General features: G+C 43.0%; 1 protein-coding gene across 1 annotated transcript in view; it reads left to right on the top strand.

Moving 5' to 3' along the window:
• Positions 1–11,737: 11,737 nt before the first annotated feature.
• Positions 11,738–24,211, top strand: part of DLGAP4 (DLG associated protein 4) — a 117,432-nt gene continuing 104,958 nt past the window's right edge. Inside the window, exons 1-3 of the mRNA XM_066587634.1 lie at positions 11,738–12,751; positions 18,270–18,481; positions 21,973–22,087. Of these exons, the coding sequence (XP_066443731.1) occupies positions 11,753–12,751; positions 18,270–18,481; positions 21,973–22,087 (1,326 nt within the window). The 5' untranslated portion in view covers positions 11,738–11,752. The remainder of the gene's footprint in view (positions 12,752–18,269; positions 18,482–21,972; positions 22,088–24,211) is intronic.

The raw sequence follows: 24,211 nt of genomic DNA, 5'->3' as shown, positions 1-24,211 counted from the left end.
TGGCTGGCAATAGACGGTAAGAATACCCTGTCGGATGTCTTCTGACATTGGGGCTGTACAAGCTTCAATCAGAATGTAGGAAGATGTCAGACAGTGGATTGGAAAGGGTTAAAGCAATTGCTAAAGCGTTGTATTTTATGGCATGCTGCCATATTCTCTCTTTTAAAATGCAATCTAAAGCTTTCTGATATTTTTTACATTAGCCCTTTGTGGAGTCAGAAGCCATAACTGATGTAGAAGGCGCAAAGATTGCTCACACTATTTAATAGTGATATGAACTGGCCCTCTCATTAGCTGCCAGTGGAAATAAACGGCACTCTGACATGTTTTATTTAGCATCAGGTATGCAGTTCGCCGCCTAATAACCTGAATGTGAAAAAAACCAAAGAATATGTTTTTTACAAAGAACTGAGGCAAGCCATACATGATATCCAGTTGTGTCCTTTGTAGTCGGTGTGTCATAAACTGAATAACCAATGCAAAAAATGCAGCTCGGAGGGATCATTGTAGACTCTTCAGAACATTTACAAATTAGGGATATTTGAAACACCGTGAGTCCATTACCAATTTGTTGTATGACAGCTTGATTCCAGAGGCGTAACTTGAAGCTCCCGGGCCCTGATGCAAAACTTCTAACAGGGCCCCCAACTATAATGCTTTACTTATAGTACTGGGTTCCCTATATGGAGAAGAGAGGCCTTATGGGCCCCCTAAGGCTCCTGGGCCCGGGTGCAGCCGCATCCCCTGCATCCTCTATAGTTACGCCCCTGCTTGAGTCAGGTGTCATAGAGCGTGAACTCACTCTGATTTGTAAATATATATTACCAAACAATATTTCTTCATTGCATCTAAAGTCAAACACAAAGCCAATCTTCACATATTCTTGATATTCTAGCCTTAGCCAGGTTCGCCAATCGCCTTATGACAGGGAAGACCGTGAAGCTTGCAGAATAGCTGGTAGTGACATCATGGGCACAAGGAATCTCTGACCAAAGACCATTTCGCAGACCATGCCGGGCATTTTACACCTCGGGTGGAATGAAGATATCAGACTTGCTCCAACAACCAACTTTAATTCTTTCAAGAAGAAATGGAAAATAGTCTCTTAACTCAACAGAGACACTCTGGGTCCAGAGTTTTGGACATGGAAATGCAAGAAGACCTTCCCCTGATCAGCTGTACTACTAAGCTGGTCAAGGCCGATGCTATCTTTTCTCAAGACTAAAGGCCCATTTAGACACAACCATTATTCCTCAAAATTCACTCAAAAGCCGTCTTTAGAGTGATAATCGTGTGTAACCGCACTGACCGTGCAGTTTTCGTTAACCAGTCACTGATCATTGCCTTTCAGCGTGCTGAAAGACAACAATTAGCCTTATCAGGAATTCTGATACTATTGTTTCAGCTGTATCGCGCTCCCTGAACACAGGCTGGGTATGAAGAACACAGCGGTCCAGCTGTGTTCTTCATCCCCCGCTCGAAGAGCTTGGTGTATAACAGCTGGGCGCTCCGAGCAGAGAACAGCTGGATGCAGAAGACAAGCAGCCCCGCTTGTCTTCTACATCCCCCGCTCTGAGCGCAAGGTGATCGCTTAACGTTTGAGCGATCATCTTACCGTGTAATGCATACAATGATTAGCGCTAAAAAGACATCTTTTGAGCGATAACTGTTGTGTCTAAATGGGCCTTCACTGTGCAGCTACAGGCCTCACATGGCACAACTTGTCTTTTTGCTAGCTCAGTGTTTCTCCACTCTCATTGTCTCCACCTCTATATAACTAAATCTTGTTATTTGTATAGCGCCAACTTATTCCACAGCGCTTTCAGGTAATTTATTTATTACCCACCACCACCAAGCTGGGTACTCCTTTTACCGACCTCAGAAGGATGAGTCATCCTTGAGCCGGAACCAATGCAGGAAATTAACTTGCAACCTTCAGGTCTTGAGCGAGAGCTGAGGATTGCATGTCTGCTGCCTTACCACTCTGTGCCACACAAGGCTCTACTCGCAGGATCTTTTTTTGCTCAATCCGCACTGAACCATAGTCTATCAGTGCATTTCCATGACCTTTTACCTGGCAGTAGGAGCCACAATAATTTTAAAATTCACTGGGCCCTTATTACACAAACCCATGGTGATGTGGTTAGGCATGCTGTACTCTTATCAAGCTGAGGGTGCAGGATCCAATGGAACGGCTGGCTCCTTTTGGTGTCTGTAAATCATACTTGCTAACTCTCCCCGAAAACTACTGGAAAGGAGGAAACTTTCCAGAAGAACAAGGAGTGAAGAGGATTACAAACTGCGAATACAGGAAGAGGTGAGTATCTGCAAAGTCTGTATCACTTTGGAGGGATTCTGGCCTGCAGTCTTCGTCATGGGGGCTAAGGTGTGATGAAAGAGGTCATATGCATGATTTATAATACAAATATTGTAGATGAAGGCAAGTCCTGTATACATGGGTAGCATACGGTAAGGTCTGCATAGGAATGTGTACATTGTATACAGTAACTGCCATCAATCAAGGTTGAGAAGGGCAAGAGGAGATGAGGAGTGACAACCTACTTCTGTCCTCATGAGTACATATTATTATAAAGAGTCATTAGACACGTTTTTTTGTGCTCCGTTACTCCTTTTTTAATTAATCTAAATAAAATGTCCTATAATTAAAGTTTTGACAGTGAGATTAATCTTACTTATATAGAACATACATATTCCAAAGCGATGTACATTGTAAGGTTTTGTCACCTTTTGGGGGCTCACAGTCAATCTATTGGTATGTGTTTGGAGTGTTGAAGGAAACCAATGCAAACATAGAGGGAACATACAAACTCCATGCAGATGTTGTCCTTGGCTAGATTTGTACCCTGGACTCCATTACTGCAAGGCTACAGTGCTAACCACTGAGCCACCATGAGATGTGGGTTTATTTAAACAAAATGTATGTGGATCTTTTGCATAATGTTTTAGTGCTATTCTGCTATCACCGCTATGTCTCTGCCGCTGATATAAGACAAAGTAAATGTTCCCGTATATAAATAATATTCCTTATAACCTTTGTATTAAATGGCCATAGTGACACAATCACATAAGTATTAGTGACCATCTGAAGCCATCTGAAATAATGACATATGTATTTTTACATTCTAAATACATATATCTTACTGCTCTTTCTTGCATGAATACCAAGTAGTATCTAGAGAGCAAAAGTCTCTTTCTGCTTTCCTTGAAATAATTCTTCTCGACAACTAGAAATCTTTTGTAGTATGCCTCCAACACTATGATTCTTCCTGACCAGTTGTGGCAGGTTTTAATAGGAACTTTTTGTGCAGTCGCTCAGGCTCAGGAGTTGTAAGGTAACCTGAGGTGCAATCAACATCTTGACAAGATAGGGGCTAGAAAACCAATTTCATTTCCAAATACCCTACTAGGGAAATTTTGAGTAGTCAGGGTGGAAAGGCAGCCCCCCATTAAGGATACTTATTTATTAGAGCTACAAAGAACATAATTGTCATGGTACTAGTAGTGTGCGCAGGAACACACAGCGCTGGACTTACAATACTGGTAGTGTGCACAGGTACGCACGGTGCTGGACTCCCTGACTTTTACCCACGCCAATGTCCCTTCCCTTCCAAAGGCGGACAGGTCCAGACCGCCAACACTAACCCTACGCTGCCTAGTGGCAAGACAGGAAGGGACCGCCGTACATATGCAGAAAACAACTTACTGGTACCGACAGGCTAGGCTGAACGGATGGACCATTATGACGGGAAATACTGGTAAACCCGCAGCAGCTACAATCAGCAGTAGCAGAACACCCGGCACAAACTGGGATCAGGTCAAAGTACCAGAGCCAGAACTCAGCAGGTCTGAACAGCAGGACTGCTCAGGGATCACTGGAGACTAGTCGGCCACTCCCAGGCAGCAATAGCTGGATCTTATAGGGAGGCGGGAGAAGCTGGTTGGCTGCAAGACAAGTCAATCACCAGCCACAACTCTCAGACACTAGCAGAAAAATTAACCTAGACTAAAAAGGCACAGGAGCTGTTAACCCTGGCAGGTCTGGATAGAACCTACAGACACTAGGTGTGCTGGCAAATATTTAACCAAGTGCTGACAGACGAAACAGTAATTCTGTCTGGAGGACTCAGATATCCACAATCTGTTCTAGCTGGTGAGCCACTGTCACATAGGACAGCTGATGTTGAGCCATAGGATACATTACAAGGAAAAATGTTACCCAAATATATAACCAAGAGATATGTCTCCTACTCCAAGCGCAAATTGCAAGTGATATGACTTTGACCCTATTGACAATTTATATTATGGCATTGCTACATGCTGAGGTCTTAACTGAGTGCTGTTTACATAGCTCTCACTGAAGTGAATGGGAGCTATGGACACAGCTCAGCATGCTGTGCTACATTGTTTCTGTAGCTTCCAATCATTTCAATGAGGGCTATGGAAACAGTGCTTGGCTGAAGGTGGTCGAAAAAAATATTAAGTTTTCCCATCTTGGCCACAAAAGTCAAGATGGAAAGTCTAGCAGTACCATTTGTGATTAGATGCAACTTTCACATTGCCTTTGCTTTTCACTATAATGCTACCTCCCTCTATTCCTTAAAATGTGTCCTTGTATTTCACTTTCTTATGATTTTGGCACACTTTGTTTTTGTAATCTGTTTGATGTATGAGCCGGGAAAGCTCCCAGCAAAGGGATCCCTAAGTCCCCATTCACCGGAAGGAGGCCCATTTGGCCTCTGTTTGTTTGTATCCATTGGGGATATCGTTTTTTTTCTGGATGGAATAGAGCGGCAGACAGCGTAATTCCATCCTGATGTATCCGGTTAAAAATATACAAATGAATATTATAATTGTCTATGGGTGACTGAAGCCATTGTATCGCATCCGTCACAGGTATCTGTTTAACAGATACATCATGAGCTTTTCAATAGTATTTCATGACGTATCCTTTAAATGTATACCATTATAACCTAAGGGTGATGGAGGTGTTAAATTGATGCCTAACAGGCCGGGGCGTAACTATAGAGGATGCAGGGGATGCGGTTGTACCCAGGCCCAGGAGTTTTGGGGGGCCTCTTGGCCTCTCTTTTCCATATAGGGAGCCCAGTACTATGAATGAAGCATTATAGTTGGGGGCCCTGTTACAGGTTTTGCATTGGGGCCCAGGAGCTTCAAGTTACGCCTCTGCTAACAAGCACCCACTATCCAATGCCATCTGTTTAATGGATACATTTTCTTTACAGGATGCCATTTTATCTTATGGGTGATGAATGCCACTATAAGGCTGTGTTCACGCATGGCAACTTTTAATTGTGGGTCTTCCGCAAATATAAACCGTATCCAAAAACCACAAGTTTTAGTAAATGTTGAAAACCACATCCGTTTTTTACTTGCGACTAAACCATAATTAAAAAACTGAACAAAAACGCCATTTATGAAGGCAGCCTTAGGCAGCTGTCACGGCCTTTGTTAATCTTACAACATGGGAACTTTTCCCAGTGCATACGTTTAACGTAAAAAATGACCCCTATATGATATTTCCAATATAGCACCTCTACGTATATTCGCCATGCTACTTCCTCATATAGTCAGTACAGTTATTCCAAACTTATTTGGGTTGCCAGCAGAGTGTTACCAGATTGTGAGATATCATACAGATGTAAAAAGGTAACGACCTAATTACATTAATCTGATGAACATCCACTATTATTCGTCGTCACCAATTTACTCTTTCGCACCATGATTGTTCGTCCCATTGCAGGATCATGGCCTTATCACATCTTTGGGTTTTTCCCATATATTTCAAACCACCAATTAAATAGCTCCCCATCAGGCTTGTTGTTGTATTCAACGCTCGTTCTTTTCTGTGTTCCTTGTGTTTCCTCTATAAATCTGGTGTCTCGTTTTTATCTTCGGCATTAGATTCCTCAGTCCCTTGTCATTATTTTATTGCAGGCTGCTTATTCTCTCTATCCATCTCTCTCTCTCCATTCTCCCTGGATTCCCAAATCCTGGCAGCAGCCTTCCTCTCCCTTCTCATTCAATCTTCTCTTTCATGTTTCCTACCTCCCTTCTTGCTCTCAACCGGCTCACTTTTTTCTATCCTGCAGGATAAAAAATAGTCAGAGTTTGCAGAGAGAGGAGAATTGGTGGCAAGACAAAGATGGAAAAATCCATGGAACAGAGGTAGAGTGATAACGAGAAAAGTAGCGCTATTAATAATGAATTGCGAAATTCAGCGTGTAGAGTAATACTTGACTGTAATATAATTGTGTTATTCTTGCTCTTATTTTGGAGTTAATGTTCTACGTGAAGGGTTATCTGTGGTGGACATGTAAATCAGTGAGGCAGGAGGAGGGGTGGGGAATTGCATGTCTTGGTATTTAGAACAAGGTTATATCCCTTGATACGTTCAACTAGAACATGGTCCAAAATTAAACATTGTCAGCTGCCTAATGGATGAATTCCAATATTAACATTTAATATCCTGGACAACACAAAATGCCAGTGAATGATGTGTCTCCAAACTGAATCGAGTGGGGAAGTAATGATTGTAAAGCAGATGTATTTACAGAAGGTATCAGCAAAAGGAAAAAGAGTGATTTACATTTAATAGGAGCTTGATTGACGTATACCTTGCCACGCTGCATATGAGTTAGGCTAAAGGGATCCTAGCTGGGGAAAAGATTCAGTGCTGTAGCCCTATAGGTTCTCCAGGAATTTTATTATTGATTACCTATTCTTAGGATAGGTCATTAATAGTTGATCACTGGAGGTCCGCCGCTTTGGATCCCCACTGGCCAATTATTGATGACCTATCTTAAGAATAAATCATTAATAATAAAAGTCCCAGACAACAACTTTAATTCTTCAGCCGAGGTCAGTGACTTGTTGGCATCCCCCTCAGGCACCCAGCATGCTGGGCATATACGCTGCCAGTTCTGTCTAGTTACACTTCTGCTTAATAGATGATGACACATCCACAGGATATGCCATAAATGTCGGGCAGGTGGATATATCACCACTGGGATACCCATCCATCAAGGGAATAGGATTTCCTTTATCCTCTTTCTGCAAACCAAGGCTGAATGGAGAAATGGCCATATATGTGTATGGATTCTCCATTGTATTCTATGGAAGTTATACTAACAGCCAAGTAAACTCCTAGAAATGGATCCTGTATAGTTAGCATACTTTCATTCAATCAATGCATGTTACAGGCAATAAATATACTTTACTTGTAGAGTCCTTTTCAGATTAGGTTGAACTAAATGCAGTCCTTAGAATTGGGTCTTGCATGGCGGCCTAGAGGCCTCTAGTCAGGCAAGTAAGCACAGCTTGCAAATTAATTAACCAATTAGTAAAGGGGTTCTTCCAGAATCAACGCTTATCACCTATCTCTAAGATAAGTGATTAAAGTCTGATGGGTGGGGGTCTCACTGCTAAGACCCCCACAGAACCCAAGAATAGGAAACCCATATACCCAATCCTCACTATGGGCTTACTGCATCCCCTGCAGAGAGGATGAGATTGAATGAAGAGGAGGTCATGCATGCACAATGCTGCTCCATTTATTCTCAATGGGAATGCAGAAGATAGCCAATTACAAGCACTCGGCAATTTCCAACAACCCCTTTGAAATGAATGCATGTACAACCACCATTCCGTTCAATCTGATGTCATTGTGGGTTGTAGAACCGACCAAGCAATGAAGAGAGGAGGGGACATGAGACCTCCACTTGTGGGATAGGTGGGGGTGTAAGCGGTGAGACCCTCACCAGTCAGACTTTTTATCACCTATCCTATGGATAGGGATAACAGTTGATTCTGGTTCAACCCCCTTTAACAATTAATTCATTTGCAAGCCACACTGATACGGGGTTTTAGCTGCATCCTGACTGCATGGTGCATGCGCAATAGACGACATGTGATACTCTATCCTTAGATTACATCTCCTCTAGGAACTTTTGGAATTTTCCATAATATTAGTAGAATTGAGAGTTATAGTGCTATGGGAAAGTTTTAGACCTCTCCAAAAGTTCCGTATTATTCTGCATTTGTAACACCGAATGGTTTCTGATCTGAACCGTAAATTTCTACCATCTTATTGCAAGTGGCCAATTAGCAGTCGCTCGCAGTAACTCCTTTCTTCTGTGCCAGAGGTAGCAGTGATAAGCTCTCTTCTTTACTACTTCATAGTTCTGGTGCAAGAGAGAGAAAACAGCTGACAGATGACAGCTCCTCTGTTTACTGTCATCAAGCAGACTGCTCAGCATTCAGGAGCAATCCTGCCTGATCATAAATCTGGAGACGACAGCTGTATCCTATACAACTGACTACCCCTGGGCCTGGACTGCACAGCAAGCACATGCGAACTGCCTTTAGCTTCCTGGCAGCCAGTTGGGCATCACTGCTATAGATAATCACAGGAGCTAACATGCCACATGTGCAACCTGTGCAGCCGCACAGGGACCCTACAGGCACAGGGCCCCCCTGCCACCTAAAAAACAACAACCCTATAGTGTTCTATACTATTTCTAAGACCACATACTCTGTTATGTCTCACAATTATTAATGGTACAGTACTTTGGTGAGGGATTTCTCTGGAGACATTTGAAATGTCCAGACCAGCTGACAATCCCTTAGTTGCTTTAATATGTCACTTTCCCACTGAAGGTGTCAGACAGGTGGATGTGAACCCAACTTGCAACATACCAGATTGGCTTAGTGGTTGTGTGGGGAGGCAGCACTTAGGGGACCCCCGATTTTCACCTTTGACCACTCCAAGTGGGATATGGTCTTTGCTGTTGGGTCTCCAAGCCATTACTCATTCAGATAGTCCCGGTAGAGTGGCTATTGACTCTGCACTGGGACAAGGCACAGTACTTGATAGTCTGTATAGAGCATAGTGGCTTGTCAGGTAAAAGTCAGGGCTGGCAGTACAGATGCAAAAACAAGGTTCAGACACAAGGCCAGGGCAGGCAGTGAGCAAGAGCGGAGTCCAATTATCAGAGCCAAGGTCAGGGACCACAGAAATCAGAATAGTCGAGAGGCAGGAGTCTAAAACTGGAATGCAAATGTACAGGGGCTTTTTACAAAAGGCTACAAGAAACCAAATTGTTTACATAGTGACATAGTATGTTAGGCTGAATGAAGACAATGTCCATCTAGTTATGCCTGTTTAACCTCCCCCGTGTTGGTCCAGAAGAAGGAGAAAAAAAACAGCAAGCCAAATAGCTCCTATGGAGGAAAGAAAATCCATCCTGACTCCATAATGGCAGCCAGAGTAATCCCTGGATCAACATTCAAGATCAACAACCCTACTGATCAGCTAATGTCTATATCCTGTAATATCGTAGTGCTCTAGATAGACATCTAGTCCCCTCTTAAACTCCTCTATGGATTTTGCCATCACCACGTCCTCAGGTAGAGAGTTCCACAGTCTCACTGCTCTTACAGTAAAGAACCCTTTTCTGTGTTGGCAATGAAACCTGCTTTCTTCTAGACGTAAAGACCGTCACTGTCCTGGGTATAAACAGATCATGGGAGAGATCCTTGTATTGTCCCCAAATGTATTTATATATAGTTATTTGATTGCCCCTCAGTCGTCTTTTTTCCAGGGTAAATAATCCCAATTTTGATAGCCTCTCTGGGTATTCCAGTCCTCCCATTCCATTTATTAATTTAGTTGCCCTTCTTTGAACCCCCTCAAGCACTGCAACATCTTTCCTGAGCACCGGAGTCCAGAACTGTACACAGTATTCCATGTGAAGCCTGACAAGTGCCTTTTATAGGGGAAGAATAATCGTCTCGTACCTCGCCCCTATACCTCTTTTAATGCACCCCAAGACTTATGGGGGGAGGATGTCTAATATAAAAGGAAGTAGAATGGCATTGGTGGGGTACCTAATAAAAGCATGCGTACTCCTCTTTAAGAGGAGGGATGGGAGCACAGGTTTGCCCTATGGGGGGACTCACAGAAGAAGCACAGGTGTAAGGAGGATAGTGGCATGCAGGCTGGGGAGAATGGTGGCGGCCACCCGCAGCTCCAGTGACAGGTGAGCAGCAGTAGTCACACTCCGTGACACAAAGTGGTACGTATCACTGTGGCAAACCATGCAGCTGCCATGGAGCCCATGGAAAGAGGGGGCTCAGCAATTTTTGGCTCCACTCCCTTTTCTACTCGGTGGCTGGAACCTGAGCAGGACTTCCCTCTCCGTAGAAACTGAACTGCTTGAAAACAAGGGAGCTGGGAAATGTCTAAATGATGGAAAGTAAATGGAAAACAAGTATCAAAACCTTCTGTCCTGGGTGCCAAAACCTAGACCTTAATAAAGGGCCCATTTTTATCTTTACTATGGGGCCCCTCTCTTCTATGTACACCAGTGTTCACACGTTTTTTTTGCTATAGGAAATAAAAAACTTTACTATTCACACAGAGGCATCCAGTAAATTAGATTGAAATGACTGCAGCCCTCAGATGAGTGTTGTGGCCTCCTATCAGGCCTGTGACATCATAATTATTGGTCACATATCAAATGAATAGGACTGAGCTACAATACCAGACTCTGCCTCTATACAATGTACGGTGCTGTGCCTAGTAGAGACTGAAGCTACAATGGTGCTCACCCAAGCACTTGTGTCTTTTTAATCAGTTGATTGGCAGGGATCCTGAGTGCCAGACCTCCGCCAATCAACTATGGATGACTTATCCTGAGAACAGCTCATCAATAGTTTCGTGCTGGAAAACCCCTTTAAGATTAATAATAATTATAGTTTAAGGTTGTGAATGTAGTATGGGCTAAAAAAATGCAAAAATGTTCCCTTTTTTCTGAGTTTGCTAGTGAGAACTAGCAGGGGAGCAATGAAATGGTATTTAGGCTATGAAGATTATAGACGCTAGTGGAGCGATAGACAGCTGTATATCTTAGAAGAAGAGTGGCACAGATCTAGAGATATCCGTATCGGAGTGAGGAAATAGCGGCGTGGCTGATGGCTGTGTATCGATGGAGAATTGGTGATAGAACTGCAACTCTATGAAAAAGGTTACACTGAGAAGATAAATATCCTGATTAAGGCCTTAGGATTGTGCATCTATGATCCGCCGTACTGGCTCCTCTCCCTCCCATCCACCTTTATGTTGTATAAAACATGAGTGGGGGGTGAGGAGGGAGAAACTGTAATTTCTAACAGTGTTCTTATCTCTAATCCTGAGCCAAGGGATAGAAGAATAGAGGGACAGTCACAAGGGCAGCGATAGCATGATACATGAAGAGACGGTTTCAGAGACGGTAAGATGAAGAAGAGAGGGTGAAGAATGTCCTATTTCGGGTATTAGCGAAAGGGGGTTGTAGAAAGAGTTACTGGCAAGAGTGGCGGCATCATAATAACCGAGCGAGCGTCCCAGTTCTAATGAATCACAGGAAAGTTTAGGGCACAGAGGGAGGAATCAGTGGTGATATTATAGTCAAGCTGAAGGACAGCTGAACAAAGGGAAGATTTATTCTTGTAAATGATGAGGCAATGGTATTAGGAAGAGTTCCCAAAGGGTATGTGGATAAGCGCATGACAGAAGTACACTAAGCAACGTTAGATCAGAAGTAATCAGTAATCAGTAGCAGATTTCAGAAAATGTATGTATGGCCCATATTTACAGGAACATTTCTTTTTCAGGGCTTCTGAAATCCAAATTAGCAACCTGTGACGAGATGATCTGCAGGTGCCGACTGCAATGAAGGGTTTGGGGGACACCCGTAGCCGGCACCTGTCCGGGAACCTGGACTCACATTCAGATGCCCTGTATGTTCCACAAGAACGGACACCTTATCTAATAAGTTCTACTGAGGCCTACCCACCAGAACCTCGATTCCCCGACAACTCCCTACACCCTGACTGCCTGTATCCCCTCAACAACCAGCTCTCAAACAGTAGCACCTTTCCTCGTATTCACTTTAACTCCCATTATGAACCTCCTGAGGAGACACCACCATATCCAACTCCACATGCACCACCTGCCAAAATCAACCGCCTTCCTGCCAGCCTCCTGGATCAGTTTGAAAAGCAGCTGCCCATTCACAGAGATGGCTTCAGTACACTTCAGTTCCAAAGGCAAGCCCCAGAGGGAAAGGACCGTAGTGAAAGTCCTGGGCGAATCCGTCATCTGGTCCACTCTGTGCAAAAACTGTTTGCAAAGTCACAATCTCTTGAGGGTGGAGGAAGAGCCAGTGTGAACGGCAAGAAAGGGACATCGGAGGACACTAAGGGAACAAAACGTAGTAAAAGTAAAGAACGTGGAAAGGGGGATGGTAAGGGCCAGACTCGAAGTGGTGCAGTTTCTGGATGGTGGAGTTCGGATGACAATTTAGATAGTGACACAGGTAGTTATCGCAACCCAGCAGGCATGATGACTCTTGGAAGGCGTCCAGATCATGGAACTCGACATTTCTTGAGTGGATATAATACTATCAGTGAGAGCATGTTGAAGGCATCCAAAAGCAATAATGACCTCAAGTTCACGCCCTTCCAGCCCCCGTCACTTACCCTGTCCCCATTGCCTACGCCTCGTGAGATGGTACCCATTAGCTCAACAGCATCACTCAAACGAGGTTCTTGGTCAACACTAACTCTAAGTCATGCCCGGGAGGTGTGTCAGAAGGCATCAGCCACCATAGACAAAGCACTGCTTAAGTCCAAGTCTTGTCACCAGGATCTTAGCTATCAATATCTGCAGGTAAGTTTGAAAACTTGAATTTATAGACCAAAAATTTGAATTTTATGTTAATCAGCTAAAATCAGAAGGCAAAATGTGTATATAGATAGATATTTTACCGAAAGATGAATAGAAAATCTAATCTATTCTGCAGGCATTATGTTATAGAGCAGGAGGAGCCGAGCAGACTGATATATAGTTTTATGGGGAAAGATTCAGTATAACTTGTATTTTATTCATTTAAATCTCTGCTCTTTCTATGCTTAGGGGTCCAGTGGGCGGTCCTATCAGTGACTATGTCTGTGTGCTCAGCCATACACTGTTGCTCATTTATAGGTCTGCCCACCGGACTCGTACGCCTAGAAACTGAAGTTTAGATCAATAAAATATGTTATACTGAATCTATTCCCATGAAACTGTATATCAATCTGCTCAGCTCCTCCTGCTCTATTACATGGTGCCTGTAGCTTGGATAGTATGTTCATGTGACAGATTTCCTCTAATGGCTATAACCGTGTATTATAAATGTTTGGCAAGCTGACATTTTCTAGTAACATATAGGACACATCCCCTCTTGTGAAATAGATCCTAGTTTGAATAGTATCCGATTAGCTCTGGATGCTGGAATGCTTTGCTTCTTAATAGAGAATTGTATCACTGCCAACAGTTAGAAACTAAAAAAAACTTTTATCGATGACCGTTAAAAAACTGTTATTGCTGTAAAGTATAACTAGTTAATAAATCAATGCCATACAAAATTTTTTTTTTGAAAAACATTCATATATGGAACTTTGAAGATATGTAGTGGGTCAGAGTCTTCAGACCCATTCTCTTTTTTACAATTTATTATGTTTTGACATAAAAATTTTAAAAAAAGAATTCAAGTTTTTTCTCATCATTCTGCATTCAATACCCCATAATGACAAAGTGAAAACAGAATGTTAGAAATCTTTTTAAACTTAAAAGAAATTAAAAACTAACAAGTTCAAAAACTGACATAAGTATTCACACCCTGTACTCAGTATCTAGTTGAGGCAGCTTTGACAGCAATTACAGTTTCATTCTTCTTGGCTATGAAGCCACAAGGTTTGCATAGCTGGATTTGGGTATTTTTTTGTCCAGTTGGATGGAGACCATTTTCAGGTCTCTCCAGAGATGTGCAATAGGGTTCAAGTCAGGGCTCTGGCTGGGCCCCTCAATGACATTCACAGAGTTGCCTCTAAGCCACTCCTGTCTTGTCTTAGGCTGTGTGCTTAGGGCTATTGTCTTGTTGGAAGGTGAAAATTCCGCCTAGTCTGAGGTCCCTTGCACTCTGGATCAAGTTCTCATTAATAATATCTATATACTTTGCTTCATTCAGCTTTCCATCAACCTTGGACCCCCCCCCCCCCCCCCCCCCCCCCCCCCCCAAGCACGTTGCTGCCACAACCAGGCTTCACTTTAGGGATAGTATTGGGCAGGTAATGGTGGGTCGGCCAGCTCAAGGAATAGTCCTGGTTGTCCCTAACTTTAGGAATTATGAAGGCCGCTAGGCTCTTGGGAACTTTCAGTGCCGTAGAAATGTTTTTGCAGCCTTCTCCAGATCTGATAGAGGAGTTTTAAAGGGGACTAGACATCTTTTTAAAGCAGCACAACATTACAGGATATTGACATTAAATAACCAGAAGGGCTGTTGATCTCAAAAGTTGATCCAGGGATTACTCTGACTGGCATTATGGAATCGAGAAGGAAATTTTCCCCCCAGAATAAGAGTAAATTGGCTTCTGTCCACTGGAGATTTTTTGCCTTCCTCTGGATCAACAAGGGGGATGGAAACAGGCTGAACTGGATGGACATTGTCTTTTATCAGCCTAGCATACTATGTTACTATGTACCTCTATACAACTCTGTCTCTGAGCTCTACCGGCAGTTCTTTCCTCCTCATGGCTTCGTTTTGGCTCTGATATGCATTGTGAGCTGTCAGACTTAATATAGCCAGGGATGTGTTTTTTTTAATTATATACGATCATCGAATTTACCACAGGTGAACTCCAATCATGATGTAAAAGCATTTCAAAGATGATCAAGAGAAATGTGAGGCCCCCAGAGCTAAATTTCAAGTGTCGTACCAAAGGGTCTGAATACTTATGTCAAAGCAAAATGTTAGTTTTTCATTTTTAAAAAATATACAAAGATTTCTAACATTCTGTTTTCATTTTGTCAATATGTGGTATTGCAGAATGATGGGGAAAAACTTGAATTTCTTTTTTTCATGTGCACAAGGCCAGAACATAAGAAAATGTAAAAAAACATGAAAGAGTCTAAAGACTGTATAGTTACCATATCTCCAAGAAAGATGAAAAAACACACCCTAGATTGTAACATAGTGCATGAAGTTGCCCTAAAATCACCCTCATATGCTTGTCATTTTCTCCTATGCCTAAATAGGACTATTATCCCGAGAAGGGCGGCCCCGTGTAGGTACCTCACCCTATAGACCCTAGATAGCTCTAATAATGATCTATATATACGGAGTTAAATACAATGCCACCAGGGTATTCCAGATTGAAGATCAGGCTAAAAACCTATTTACACGCAAAGATGATCGCTCAAAATTCGTTCAAAAGATAGGGAGAATGACAATTTGAGCGATCATTTTGCATAAGCTGCTAATGGGCACTAATGCTTCATTTGCATGTAAATGAGCCTCCCTGAGCTGTATGCAGAGAACAGCAGGTGGTCTGTTATCTGCATACAGCCCCTTTGTTCTGCCGCGGGATGGCAGCTGAAAACAATGTTTCAGCGCTTTCATGGAGAATCACAGCGTGCAGTCCCTGTTATCGGCTCTCTGGCTGAATGATGGATTTTAAACTCAACTGAAAATCATTGTTTGGATGAAAAGCAAACAATGGTAGCATTTACACGCAACAATTATCACTCAAAAGACGTAGTTTGATTGAATTTTGAGTGATAATCGTTGAGTGTAAATGGGGCTTAAGTGCAGTGACATTAGGATAATGGATATTTTAAAAGCAAGACAGTGCTCTGGGGAGAAAAACAAAACAAAACAAAGAACTGTCTAACCTGGTGCAAATGGCCTAATCTACTCCCTGGCCTTCACACCCGAGGTACATGGAGATGTGTAGATAAAAACACTTTTCCACCAGGACAGTAGGAGAGTGCAATGGAAGGGTCCCAAGACTTAGCAAGGCTCATTTATAAAAGCATATAAAACAGAAACAAATAAAATACTGCGCTCAAAGTGTTTAAAGTCAAATACTAAAAACCTTAATGCAAATAATGAAGTACTCACTCATGGGGGGGGGATTCCAGAAAACATCAAAGAAACCGACCCTTGCTGTCCAGGAATGCCAAAGTAGTAAGGATGTTCTCCGTCTACCCGAGGCTCAATCGATTTGATGTTGTATAACCTTTTTAAACATTTATTAATTCATTACAAAACAAGTACTACAGTAGTGCAGCGCGTTTCAGAGAATTATAGCTCCTTCTTCAAGCAGAGTTATTACAGCTAGCATGTCAAGTTGAATTTATATATTGACATATTTATGATTTGGCGGTAACGTGGGGGTGGAGTGAACTTGTTTGCGATCGCATGGTGAACATGTCTGCTTGCAAGCAACCATGGCGTGCGAGTGTGCGCTCCAGCAAAAAGTTGGCAAATCCAAGTATGTGTTCCAATGACAGGAAAAGGTACACAGTCGTCAGAAGTGCACATCCCGCAAGGTGCGGTTCAGTGTTTGGTTACCCTATGGTGTGCGTGCCAAATTTTGTCAGTGGACTAAATTCCATCAAGTTACTCAAATATGTGGAGAATTATAAGAAATTAAAATATGTTACATAAAAAACGCATTGCTGCACCTAAAAAGTATATAAATGGATAAAAAATCATTTCTAAAAACCAAAAGATATCTAAAAATTCATTGTAGAATAGACATAGTATTAAAAAAGGTAAAAAGCTATGGGGATATGAAGAGGGACCCGAGGAATGGAACTAGGCAATGTGAAAATGAATAAAAGCCGTGTGAAACACTTGAGATGATTGATGATGTAAAATGAAATACAGACAGGCAGGAAGTAATCGCGGAGAGAATTATTATATAAAAAAGTCTCCACATATATTAAAATTATATTAAAAAATGTTGAAAAAGTTGTATAACAATTGTAGGATAATGGAGTATTTAGTTTACTTATGTATGTTGAATAGAGATGAGCGAGCGTACTCCCTAAGGCAAACTACTCGAGCGAGTAGTGCCTTATGCGAGTACCTGCCCGCTCGTCTCTAAAGATTCGGGTGCCGGCAGGGGGCGGGGAGGAACGGGGAGGAGATCTCTCTCTCACTCTCTCCCGCCCGCTCCTCCCTGCTCACTCCCGCAATTCACCGCTCTCCCCCGCCGGCACCCGGATCTTTAGAGACGAGCGGGTAGGTACTCGCATAAGGCACTACTCACCTGAGTAGTCTGCCTTAGCGAATACACTCGCTCATCTCTAATGTTGAATAATTAACCCTTTCCAATCCACTGTCTGACCTCTAAAGACATTATGATTTAAGGCTGTACAGCTCCAATGTTGGAAGACGTCCGTCAGGGTTCTCTTACTGTATATTGCCAGCCTCTCTGCTGTCGTAGCCTATCCAAGGTGTCTTCTAATGCAGTACTGGCTTTAGCCAGCATATAGCGCCGTTGTATAACAGTAGAAAAAGAATAAGCCCACCTAGGAAAACCAGGATACAAATTGGATTGGAAAGGGTTAATGACAAAAATTGATTATGCATGATGCGTTATTCAGATAACATTTAAGTGCCAGCACCAAACAATGCGGTATACAGATATCACCCCTATCCAATATAAATAATATATCAGCCACAGCTCATGTATACCAATTAAAGAAACAACATATCGGTCTGTATAGATAACAGGCAATCACTTTAGAACCGCTGTACTCAGACACTAAGTACAAGTGGATCACACATGTCTTTAACTGCTCAATATCTGCTTCATCGCGTTTGCCCCTTAACAAGCTCATCAGGGAGCGATCGCACACCAATAAATATAAAGTAAAGCCTTCTATGCTCAACAGACTCGGAGGGCAGCATATCTCTCCTCTGCCATGGTCAGTGCTTTTGGGGGAGAATTACCAAAGTGAATGAATTGGTATAGCATGAACCCCCTTCTAGCGTATTCATTGACCCATTCCTTTGCAGTCAAGCCAATCCAAAGGTGAACCCATTAGATAAAAACTATGATGTTGTGCACAAATATTGATATAGTTATGGGTAGACAGGTCTGACAGTTACATTTTTCCTTTTCTATTGCTTTCTTTTTATATATGCTAATCCATAGCTGTCTGATGACCCCTTATCTACTCACCCATATCCATAGTAATTGCCCGTTTTTACTTTTTGGCCGTAACATTTTTTGACTATTGTCTCTAGCCGCCTTAGCACAGTGTATAAAACCAACAATTAAAAGTTAATGTATTATTGATCTATTATTGTGTCCACTTTCTAGATGTCTATGTCATATATATACATGATTTACAGGTGCCGGGTGGAGATTGGACTGGAGCACCATGTAAGGACGATGACATCCCATGTCGACGGATGCGCAGTGGAAGCTATATTAAAGCTATGGGAGATGCAGACAGCGAAGACTCAGAAGGAAGCCCCCAACCTTCCCCCAAAACTGCAGCAAGGAGGCAGAGCTACCTCAAGGCCACTCAACAGTCATTAAGTGAGCAGAGCACCACACAAAGGTACCTCGAAAGATATTTCACTATTTTACCAGTGACACAAATTTAGATGGACACCTAAAACACAAAAGAGGAAACTGATCTCATAGAGATGACTCTTGCCTGTGAATATAGTGCCCCCCTGTGGTGGCCATGTAATAATACTGCTGCATGGAAATTAACTCTAGAATAAAGAAAACTGACTCTCTAGTGCCACCTATTGGAGGTAGCTACCCTACAGATCAATGTTTGCCCCTTTAATGAACCTGAGCAAGATGACTAAGGATATTAGACAGTCCAGAAACCTAGAAGCTGTATTGAAGTACTTGCCATTCATTAGGAGGGGAACTTAGTACTAGTTCGGTAGATGAGATGCCTTTGACACAGCTATGGAGGATGTGCTTTGCATACTTACCTAGTTCCCTGTTCTCCGCACTGTAACCCATGGAATTTGGCATGTGGATAGTGCAACAGACTCTTCTCTACAGGCTGTTCTCTATGGGAGTGGGCACACAGCCTGCAGAGAAGAGTCCGCTGCACTGTCTGCGTGCCAACTTCCATGAGTGCCAGTCGGGTAAGTATGCAAAGCACATTCGTGGACTCCTTGGAACCTGACATAACTTGGGGCTCATAGGTGATGACAGGTTTCTTTGAAAAGTGTCCTCCAGATAGATAATAACTTCCATACTTTTTTCCTAGACTGTGACCCTAACAGTAATAGTACCGTAGTGACTTCCTAAAATAATTATGCCAAGCTGATAATGCTGCCTCTTAAGGCCCCTAAAAAATAATTTTGGCAATTAGATACAGACAGTAATGACAATAGTGCCCTTCTAAAATAACTGTGCCAAGCAGAATTCCCTCAACAGTAATAGAGTTCCCCTAAAGTGCCCCAACAAGTAAATGTGTGGACCGGAATGCCATCAATAGTAATAATAATGCTTTCCCCATGGTGTACCCAAAAGTAAAAGTGCCACTCATAGTAATTAGGCCCACAAGTGCCATCAATAGTAATCATTCTACTGAATAGAGCCATCAATAGCAACAATGCTTCCCCAGAGTGCCCACATTTGTAATAGTGCCCTGCAGAGTAATAATGCCTCCCCACAGTGCCTGTATTAGTACCCTAAAAAATAAGTGTGCCAGAGGGGGAAAGAAAAGAGTTCCCATCAGACTCACCATCCCATGTTGCCTTTAGCAGTGCGGTGAAAGCCACAAGCCTCTTATGACTTATGGCTGGAGCTGCATGTAGCCTGGCATAACCCAGGTGCAATGACTTCATCAACTTTCCAAAACCACCATTGGTAACATATTTGTGCCTAGATGAAGGCCTGCTCACTTCATGTTATAGCCCTACTCTTTTGCATATATGCAGGAAAAACCTCCCAACATATATATGGCAAATGTATCCATAGGGCTTGATTCACTAGGCATAGGCCAAAAGAGTGTCTCTATTGGGATGGTATACATTGTATGGTAAACAACATAGTGGTAGACCAAGGTAATGCAGAAAAAAGTATACTGTTTAGTATGTTTTTCTTTTTTTTACAATGGGAGCCTATAGGCAATATTTCCTAATGTATACTGTAAACAGAGAAATATGTATCCCACCAATGATAGCTGCATGGGGACAAGCAATCGTATTAACAATTGTTCATACCCATAAATGTAATCCTCTGCAGTTTATGAACAAGCACCGATCAACATGCTTTGTCAATTGGCGCTTCTTACAACAGGTTGGTTCTTGGTTTGTGTAAAATGGCCCTAGACTCTAGACTACAGGAAATCAACACCAATCAGACTGGGTTCACATCAGCATTCTTATGCCTATTAGTGAATGGGCAGATTGAACAATACCTCTACAGCGCCACCTATTGGAGGACAGCATTTCTTCAAGTCAATGTCCGACTTTTTAACAAGCCTTGTAACAACGACTGTAAGTTATGAGCCAAAGCCAACCATGCACAGATAGCTGTTTCGGGGTGTTTGTCCCTCATCAGTGTGCAGCAGATTTCTGGCTTGGCTAGTGAGAAGCCTATAGATGTAAATCAGGAATAGTATTGTTTGTTCCTTCGGGAGAACATCTAGAAGGCATGAGGAGACCTGTAAGGCCATCAATGCTCCTCTGGGAAGGTGCTCTCCCTAAGGAGAAATAATACCCTGCTTGACCCACATCTATAGGCCTCTCAATAGCCAATCCAGAAACCTGCTGCACACTGGTGAGGGGCAATCACTCCGAAACAGCTGTCTGTGCATGGTTATCTTCTCCTTCTGGAAAGGCTCTGGCTTTGGCTTACAATTCCGAGTCATTGTTACAAGGCTTGTTAAAAGGTCTGACATTGACTTGCAGGAATGCTGTCTACCAATGAGTGGTGCTGTATAGGTATTATTCCATCTTTCCATTTGCATATTTCCCAGAGGAGCATGCATGGCCTTATAAGTCTCCTCCCACCTTCTAGGTGCTCTCCCTAAGGAGAAACCATACCCTTCCTGCCCTATATCTGTTAGTAACTAGGGATGAGCGAGTATACTCGCTAAGGCACTACTCGCTCGAGTAATGTGCCTTAGCCAAGTATCTCCCTGCTCATCCCGAAAGATTCGGGGGCCGCCGCAGCTGACAGGTGAGTTGCGGCGGGGAGCGGGGCAGAGCGGGCGGGAGAGAGGGAGAGAGAGATCTCCCCTCCGTTCCTCCCTGCTCTCCCCCGCAGCTCCCCGCCCCACGGCGGCACCCGAATCTTTCGGAACGAGCGGGGAGATACTCGGCTAGAGCGGGTAGTGCCTTAGCGAGTATACTCGCTCATCCCTATTAGTAACCCATCTATCTTTTATTTTTTTCTAAACAAAAAAAAACAGTTGTCTAATTGATACAAACTGCAGCAGATTTTTCTGTTTTATTTCCGGATCCATTAAACAGTATTTTCTGGTTGTGTCCTTTCTCACTGACAGAAATGTTAAAAAGAACAAAACAGAAATCTCCATTCCATTCAGTTTCCGTTATTTTGGATGGCAAAAAGTCTTGCGATTTAGAGTCTTTTTTTGCCAAAAAGATGGAAACCAAGTGGTACGGAGGCAAACTGAGCAAACTGAGAAATAACAAGACGCACTGAAATTAACCCTTTCCAATCCACTGTCTGACCTCTGAAGACATTATGATTTAAGGTTGTACAGCTCCGATGTTGGAAGACGTCCATCGGGGTTCTCTTACTGTATATTGCCAACCTCTCTGCTGTTGGAGCCTATCCAACGTGTCACCTCATGCATTACTGGCTTTAGCCAGCATATAGCAGCATTGTATAACGGCTGAAAAAGAGAAAGCCCCCTAGGAAAACCAGGATACAAATTGGATTGGAAAGGGTTAATGCAGATTTTATAGGATGCATTTTTTTCTCAGTTTTTTTGAGGAAATCAGAATGTTGATGTTAACGTAATGTAAGTTGTGTGAAAATGTTTACAAAGTACTCTTGTCACTGTGTCATTTCTTCACCCAACAGGATTGTTTATGATTATCTCCTTAGGAGTCTGGAACGTGTGGACTCCATGGACATCCTGTCCCCTCCAAAGTTCCAGAGTTGGGAAGAGGATTACAATCAGCTGACTGAGAGTGCTACAGAAGAGAGCAGTCTATGTCTGGTGAGGAGCGATGTACAGCTATATATACTGCACTACATTGTGCTCATTTCTTATAATAGATAACCTTAGCATCCAGGTATCTGATCATTATGTACAGGTGCAAGTTAAAGTAAGTGAACCCTTTAAATTACCTGGAATTCTGCATTGAGTAGTCATAAAATATGGTTTGATTGTTATCTAAGTCACAATTATAGACAAACACAATCTAACTACATTAAGGCCTCATGCACACGGCAGGTCCGAATTCTGGAAGCGGCATCCCGCAGCGGAATCCGTCCCTGACCGTAGCCGGTGACCCTACTTACCTGCCTTTTTCTTTTTTAATCTGTACTGCGAATGGTCCGGTCGTTGCGCTGTCACACATTTGCAGTACAGATTTCCCTGCGCCTTTGCTAGGTGATGAAGCGGGTCCCGTGGCCATTCCATAATGGCCGAGGGTTGGACGGCTTCCATTGACCACAATGGAAGCCATCCATGCGGGTTCCACACAAAAATGGGGCATGCTGCGATTTTTCCTATGGGAATCGCAATTGATTTCCACTTGCGGGCATGAAAAATCACTTTGCCATTGCATGCTATGGAGGGTTATTGCTGCGGAATCTAGGGTCAGATGCCCGACCCATATTCTACAGCAAAAACTGCCAGTATGCGTGAGGCCTTATAACACACAAACAGGTATGGCGTTCAGATCGATTATTGAGTACATTGAGTGAACCTCCACACTACATGGAGAAAAAGTAAGTGAACCCTTGAATCTAATAAGCTGTAAATCTTCCTATAGTAGCAATCATGCCCACCAAATGTTTCTTGTAGTTGCAAATCAGATTTACACAACATTGAGGAGGAATTTTAGACCATTCCTCTCTGCAAATGTGTTTCAGTTCATCAATATTTCTGGAATGCCTTGCATGCACAGCCCTCTACAGGTCATACCACAGCAGCTCGATAAGGTTTAGGTCAGGACTCTGACTTGGGCATTTCAAAATACAAATTATTAGAGATGAGCAAACGTACTCGTCTGAGCTTGATGCTCGGGCGAATATTAGCGTGTTCGGGATGCTCGTTACTCGTAACGAGTACCACGCGATGTTCCGGTTACTTTCAGTTTCCTCTCTGAGACGTTAGCGCGCTTTTCTGGCCAATTGAAAGACAGGGAAGGCATTACAACTTCCCCCTGTGACGTTCAAGCCCTATACCACCCCCCTGCTGTGAGTGGCTGGGGAGATCAGATGTCACCCGAGTATAAAAGTCGGCCCCTCCCGCGGCTCGCCTCAGATGCCTTGTGACTGAGTTAGCTGAGGGAAAGTGCTGCTGCTGGTGCTGCTGTAGGGAGAGTGTTAGGAGTGAGTGTAGGCTTCAAGAACCCCAACGGTCCTTCTCAGGGCCACATCTATCCGTGTGCAGTACTGTGGAGGGTGCTGTTAGCAGTGTTGCACAATTTTTTTTTTTCAAAATCGGCTGTCTGCAGAGCATTGCGCCCTGCAGTAATAGTCCAGGGACAGAAGTGGTGGTTAGGCAGGGAGAGTGTTAGGAGTGAGTGTAGGCTTCAAGAACCCCAACGGTCCTTCTTAGGGCCACATTTAACCGTGTGCAGAGCATTGCGCCCTGCAGTAATACTACAGGGACAGAATTGTGTAGGCAGGGCCAGAAGACATATATTATTGATTGAATATAGTCAGTGGGCCTTTTCTTTTTAAAAAAAGGGAAAAATTCTATGTGCCCTGCTTCTGTCAGTCCTCAGCGTTCTGTGTACGTGTGTGGTGGGTGGAGATAGTAAACGAATCATACGCAGCCAGCTACGTTTAACAGCAGGCTTGCGCCAATTTATTTCCTGCCTTCCTGGGAAAAATCACCGCTTTGCTGCACTTCATATAACTGCATTTCTGTGGAACAGATTTCTTATCTGATTGAATATAGTCAGTGGGCCTTTTCTTTTTAAAAAAAGGGAAAAATTCTATGTGCCCTGCCTCTGTCAGTCCTCAGCGTTCTGTGTACGTGTGTGGTGGGTGGAGATAGTAAACAAATCATACGCAGCCAGCTACGTTTAACAGCAGGCTTGCGCCAATTTATTTTCTGCCTGGGAAATCAAATCACTGGTAATACACCATGCTGAGGGGTAGGGGT

This window comes from Eleutherodactylus coqui, chromosome 13, assembly GCF_035609145.1.
Source record: "Eleutherodactylus coqui strain aEleCoq1 chromosome 13, aEleCoq1.hap1, whole genome shotgun sequence".
Lineage (NCBI taxonomy): Eukaryota > Metazoa > Chordata > Amphibia > Anura > Eleutherodactylidae > Eleutherodactylus > Eleutherodactylus coqui.
This window is presented reverse-complemented; position numbering and strand designations above follow the sequence as displayed.